At 47.9% G+C, this 5,515-nt stretch overlaps 1 protein-coding gene across 1 annotated transcript; it reads left to right on the forward strand.

The window, feature by feature from the left end:
- Positions 1 to 2,209: 2,209 nt before the first annotated feature.
- Positions 2,210 to 3,202, forward strand: LOC131498472 (keratin-associated protein 4-4-like). The gene has a single exon (XM_058705781.1). The coding sequence runs from the start codon at positions 2,279 to 2,281 to the stop codon at positions 2,828 to 2,830; it is 552 nt and encodes a 183-aa protein (XP_058561764.1). The 5' UTR covers positions 2,210 to 2,278; the 3' UTR covers positions 2,831 to 3,202.
- Positions 3,203 to 5,515: the final 2,313 nt, after the last annotated feature.

Genomic DNA, 5,515 nt, shown 5'->3' on the forward strand with positions numbered 1-5,515 from the left:
CCACAAAAGACCCCGAATAGCCAAAGTAATTTTGAAGAAGAAGACCAAAGCGGGAGGCATCACAATCCCAGACTTTAGCCTCTACTACAGAGCTATAATCATCAAGACAGCACGGTATTGGCACAAAAACAGACACATAGACCAATGGAATAGAACAGAAACCCCAGAATTGGACCCACAAAAGTATGGCCAACTAATCTTTGACAAAGCAGGAAAGAATATCCAACGGAAAAAAGACAGTCTCTTTAACAAATGGTGCTGGGAGAACTTGACAGCAACATGCAGAAGGATGAAACTAGACCACTTTCTTACACCATTCACAAAAATAAACTCAAAATGGATGAAGGACCAGAATGTGAGACAGGAAACCATCAAAACCCTAGAGGAGAAAGCAGGAGAACACCTCTGTGACCTCAGCCGCAGAAATTTCTTACTTGACACATCCCCAAAGGCAAGGGAATTAAAAGCAAAAATGAACTATTGGGACCTCATGAAGATAAAAAGCTTCTGCACTGCAAAGGAAACAATCAACAAAACTAAAAGGCAACCAACGGAATGGGAAAAGATATTTGCAAATGACATGTCGGACAAAGGGCTAGTATCCAAAATCTATAAAGAGCTCACCAAACTCCACACCCGAAAAGCAAATAATCCAGTGAAGAAATGGGCAGAAAACATGAATAGACACTTCTCTAAAGAAGACACCCAGATGGCCAACAGACACATGAAAAGATGCTCAACGTCGCTCCTCATGAGGGAAACACAATCAAAACCGCACTGAGATACTACCTCACGCCAGTCAGAGTGGCAAAAAGGAACAAATCAGGAAACTATAGATGCTGGCGAGGATGTGGAGGAACGGCAACCCTCTTGCACTGTTGGTGGGAACGCAAACTGGTGCAGCCTCTCTGGAAAACAGTGTGGAGGTTCCTCAAAAAATTAAAAATAGATCTACCCTATGACCCAGCAATAGCACTGCTAGGAATTTACCCAAGGGATACAGGAGTGCTGATGCACAGGGGCACTTGTACCCCAATGTTTATAGCAGCACTTTCAACAATAGCCAAATTATGGAAAGAGCCTTTAAATGTCCATCAACTGATGAAAGGATAAAGAAATTATGGTTTATATGCACAATGGAATACTACGTGGCAATGAGAAAGAATGACATATGCCCTTTTGTGGCAACATGGATGGAACTGGAGAGTATTATGCTAAGTGAAAAGAGTGTAATGCTAAGTGAAATAAGTCCTACAAAGACAGATACCATATGTTTTCACTCTTATGTGGATCCTGAGAAACTTACCAGAAGACCATGGGGGAGGGGAAGGGAAAAAAAAAAAAAAGGTTAGAGAGGGAGGGAGCCAAAAGATAAGAGACTCTTAAAAACTGAGAACAAACTGAGGGTTGATGGGGGGGGTGGGGGTGGGAGGGAGGGGTGGGTTCGTGATGGGTATTGAGGAGGGCACCTGTTGGGATGAGCACGGGGTGTTGTATGGAAACCAATTTGACAACAAATTTCATATTAAAAAAAGAATAAGAAACAAAAATAAAGCAATGTCTTCCACAAGATAAGAGCATCTGGAGAAATAAAAACAAACATACATGACACCAAGGTTAACACTTCATGAACTATGAAGCATGGCAGTGATGGGAACCATACAGATAATTGTCTGCCACGGTTGTAGGGTAGAGGACGTGATCCAAGGTAGAAACATCCAAAAGAATCCAGTCCAGGGGCTAGAAATCAGCAACGTCATATAAATCTACAGCTGTCCCCTTTGCTCAAAACTGCCCCACAAAAGAGGGCCTTTTCTTCTTGTCACATGCAGATCTTTACTCATGCCACTGATCATTGGAAGAAATGCACAACCAAAAATAGGACTGCCCTTATCCTACCTGCTAGGGGATACAGGAGGGAGAGTACGAAATGTAATTGCAAATGCCACCTATCACAAGACAGCCCACGGTGGAGGAAGATGAGGAGAAAGTGGTCAGGAAGATGCCAGTGGGTGTGAATCAGGAGGAAACACAGACCAGATAGAATTCATCACATCCAGAAAAGAAATTTTGTTTCCCACAAGTTCAAACCATTACATGCACAAACATTATTGTGTAATCTGATAATTAGTTAATATTAGGTAAACAAACACAAGGAAGATGTGTTGACAACTCACCATGGACGGGCAGTATATAAGAGGCCATGGCACGAGGAGACGTCAGACTCAAGCCCCTCACTCTCCTGGAAACCATCCCAGAACCTCCACCCTCTGACACCATGGTCAACTCCTGTTGTGGCTCCGTCTGCTCTGACCAGGGCTGTGGCCAGGAGACTTGTTGCCGCCCCAGCTGCTGCCAGACCACCTGCTGCAGGACCACCTGCTGTCGCCCCAGCTGCTGTGGCTCCAGCTGCTGCCAGCCTTGCTGCCGCCCCACCTGCTGCCAGACCACCTGCTGCAGGACCACTTGCTGCCGCCCCAGCTGCTGTGGTTCCAGCTGCTGCCGCCCCAGCTGCTGCATCTCTAGCTGCTGCCGGCCCTGCTGTGGGGGTTCCAGCTGCTGTGGCTCCAGCTGCTGCCAGCCTTGCTGCCGCCCCATCTGCTGCAGGACCACCTGCTGCAGGACCACCTGCTGCCGCCCCACCTGCTGTGTGTCCAGCTGCTGCCGCCCCTGCTGTGGGGGTTCCAGCTGCTGTGGCTCTAATTGCTGTGGCTCCAGCTGCTGCCAGCCTTGCTGCCGCCCCACCTGCTGCCAGACCACCTGCTGCCGGACCACCTGCTGCCGCCCCACCTGCTGTGTGTCCAGCTGCTGCCGCCCCAGCTGTTGCTAGACCCCCTGCCACCACCCACCAACCTGCTCTAGTGGCTCTTGCTGCTGCTGAGTGCCCTGACCTGCACCCTGCTGTTTTCATCAGCCAATCTCCTTCATGTCGTCCAACTGGGAGCTGAATCATGTGAGGCCAACTGTAAAACCTCAGTTCCCAGTGATTTTTCAACTGGTTGGCCTTGGAATATACCACCCCACCGCCCAATTCCCTCCCACCTCTTTCTTATGATGTCCATCCCAAGTCAGTACAAAGGTTGTATTTTCCCTGATATACGATAACATATCATCCCAACTGATGTATCTGTTACTGCCAGATGTTCTGTATGGAGATGTTTCTATATAGCAAATAAATCTTAACTTCCCAGGCATTAAATATAAAGAATCGTGTCTCATTCTTTTTTCCTTCGTGAATGGTCACCCTTAGCTGCCAGGTCTTCTAATTCTCTGCACAACGAGGGGATCATAGCAGGCCATTTCAGGATTTTCACTTCTATCACCTCAGTCCTTCCCACACTAACAGTGTAGGATGGTGGCTTACAGCAAGTGCCTGGAACTCTCTGCGGAGGGCTCAGTCTACATGAAGGAGCAGATCGCAAAGGACACAACAGGGAAGGCACGTGCCTGGGAGAAGCGTTCAAACGGTGGCCAGTAGTTGGTGGATAAGTGCTCTAGCCTCTATCCCCTCTAGTGGGACATGTGAGACCAGAGGGCCTCAGTAGCACTGAACGAACCCCCGATGCCCACAGGACTCACCTGCTGTTGAAATCAACCTGGATTGGTTTCTACCCTTCCCTGGATCACTTCACAGTATCCCTAGAGCACTACTTGGGACCACCTCCCAGACAATCTACTTGGGCTCAAGCCTCTGTTTTGAGCTCCGACCCTGCGGTCGACCTGACACCAGTGTTCCAAGTCTCAGTAACAGTGCCTTCAAACATTTCCCTATGATATGAACGGTCACTGGGTGACACCGTGGGCTCTTGACCTTATTCTCCGCTGAACCACTGAATCTTTTCATAGGATGCTGTTGCTTCTCACAGTTTGTGCACACTTGGTTTTAGACTTCCTGTGTCCAATTCCTGAAAGATCATGTATCCCGAGGGACCGCAGACACTCCCACGAATAAAACAGCTCACCATGTTAGGAAGTGTCTCTCTCAAGGAGGCTATGCTTGAGGCGGACCGCACCAAACTGTGATTCTCACGTTGCATTCAAAACACCAGAGCCTACAACGGGTATTCCTGCATAAGTACTGCATAAGGAAGGAGGTGCTCTCAGGAGACCCAGTGTAAAGCGGAGTCAGCACAGGGTAGTAAAAGAAGCTAAGACAAAGGGTGCTTTCAGTTCAACTCCACCCCCGTATTCTGACCCACACATGAGGGGTGTGTACTGGGCCACTGTGACTTGCTCGTCACAGAGGCGAAGGGGTTAGGCCATTGTACTCCTACATCACTTTCACTACGTTTTGACACCCTTTGATGGGTGGAACGAATGGAGAGGAAGAACTCCAGGTGTCCCCCACCCCAGAGGCTGAGACCCTTACCTACAGCGTGCGATCGGTGTGAGCCACTCATAGTCCATACTCACACTACCTTGTGGATGAGGGCATGTATGGCAAAGAGCATCAGAATGGGATATTGTATACCTACCCCTGGTTCTGCTCATGTCTGTGGATTTCTCTCACTAACCTTGCTCCATGTGGTTTGTCTCAGTTTCTGTAAAAACCTACAGCAGGAGGGTTAGTGGGCAGTTCCTGTCTTCCTTTAGCTTACTTGCCTAGTGTTGTGACCAAGGTCCCCATCCCTGAGAGTTCTGAACCCATGGGTCCTATGTCCTCTTCAGGCTACACTACTTGCCCATCTGCAGTGAATGCCGGGAATAGGAATACCACAAATGCCCCTGCAGATCACCTGAATGCTAAAACTATTCCCTGTGGCCCCTGTAGCTCCTAACGTTGACTGCTGCCTTCCTGGCACTAGAAACCCAAAGGGATAAGGTGGCAGCCAGAATTTTACTTCCAATCAGAACTACCCACGTGCCTTCCAATGAGCTTTCCTGTCTTAGAGCTGAGACCTCTAGAGGCACACAGCCTACAATTATGGTAGAAGGAGGCACAAATTCCCCCTAGTGGATCATTCAGATGAAGGTAATGGGGAAAGTTCTCCTTTAACTCTCACATCTAGATCAAGGCATTTAAATAGGGGACATAAAGGATCGTGGGTATCCAGCAGTGAGTTCAACTGAGATCCCATGTCCAACAGCCTGCAAACCCATGAGTATTCTAGCTTCCGCTGAACCAATGGCCATAGACTTTTGGAAGAAGGATGAAAGAATTTCTATGATATGTACTCATGCAGCCCTTCAACCTAGAGGACTGGCCTCTCCATTTGTAGGTTAATGGTTTCTAGGTCTGCTAATAGCCTGACTCTGCCAACTGCGTCAGGGAACATGACTTTCCATTGGATCAATGACCTCAGCCTTTGTTCTTTATGCTTATGTTCTTTTAATTCCACACACACACACACACACACACACCTATATAAGGAATAAGGAATATAAGGAATATAAGGAATGAAGACCTTGGTCACTGTGCCAGGCAAGTCAGCTAAGGAGCAGAGAAGCCGACCATTAACTCTCTACTTGTAGGTTTTTATAGAAACTGTGACAAACCACCTGGAGCAAGGTTAAT

Source organism: Neofelis nebulosa, chromosome 16 (genome assembly GCF_028018385.1).
Source record: "Neofelis nebulosa isolate mNeoNeb1 chromosome 16, mNeoNeb1.pri, whole genome shotgun sequence".
NCBI classification, from domain to species: Eukaryota; Metazoa; Chordata; class Mammalia; order Carnivora; family Felidae; genus Neofelis; species Neofelis nebulosa.

Bases quoted from the DNA above. Each gene is read 5' to 3' on its own strand.
- LOC131498472 (XM_058705781.1), top strand. From the start codon at position 2,279: ATGGTCAACTCCTGTTGTGGCTCCGTCTGCTCTGACCAGGGCTGTGGC.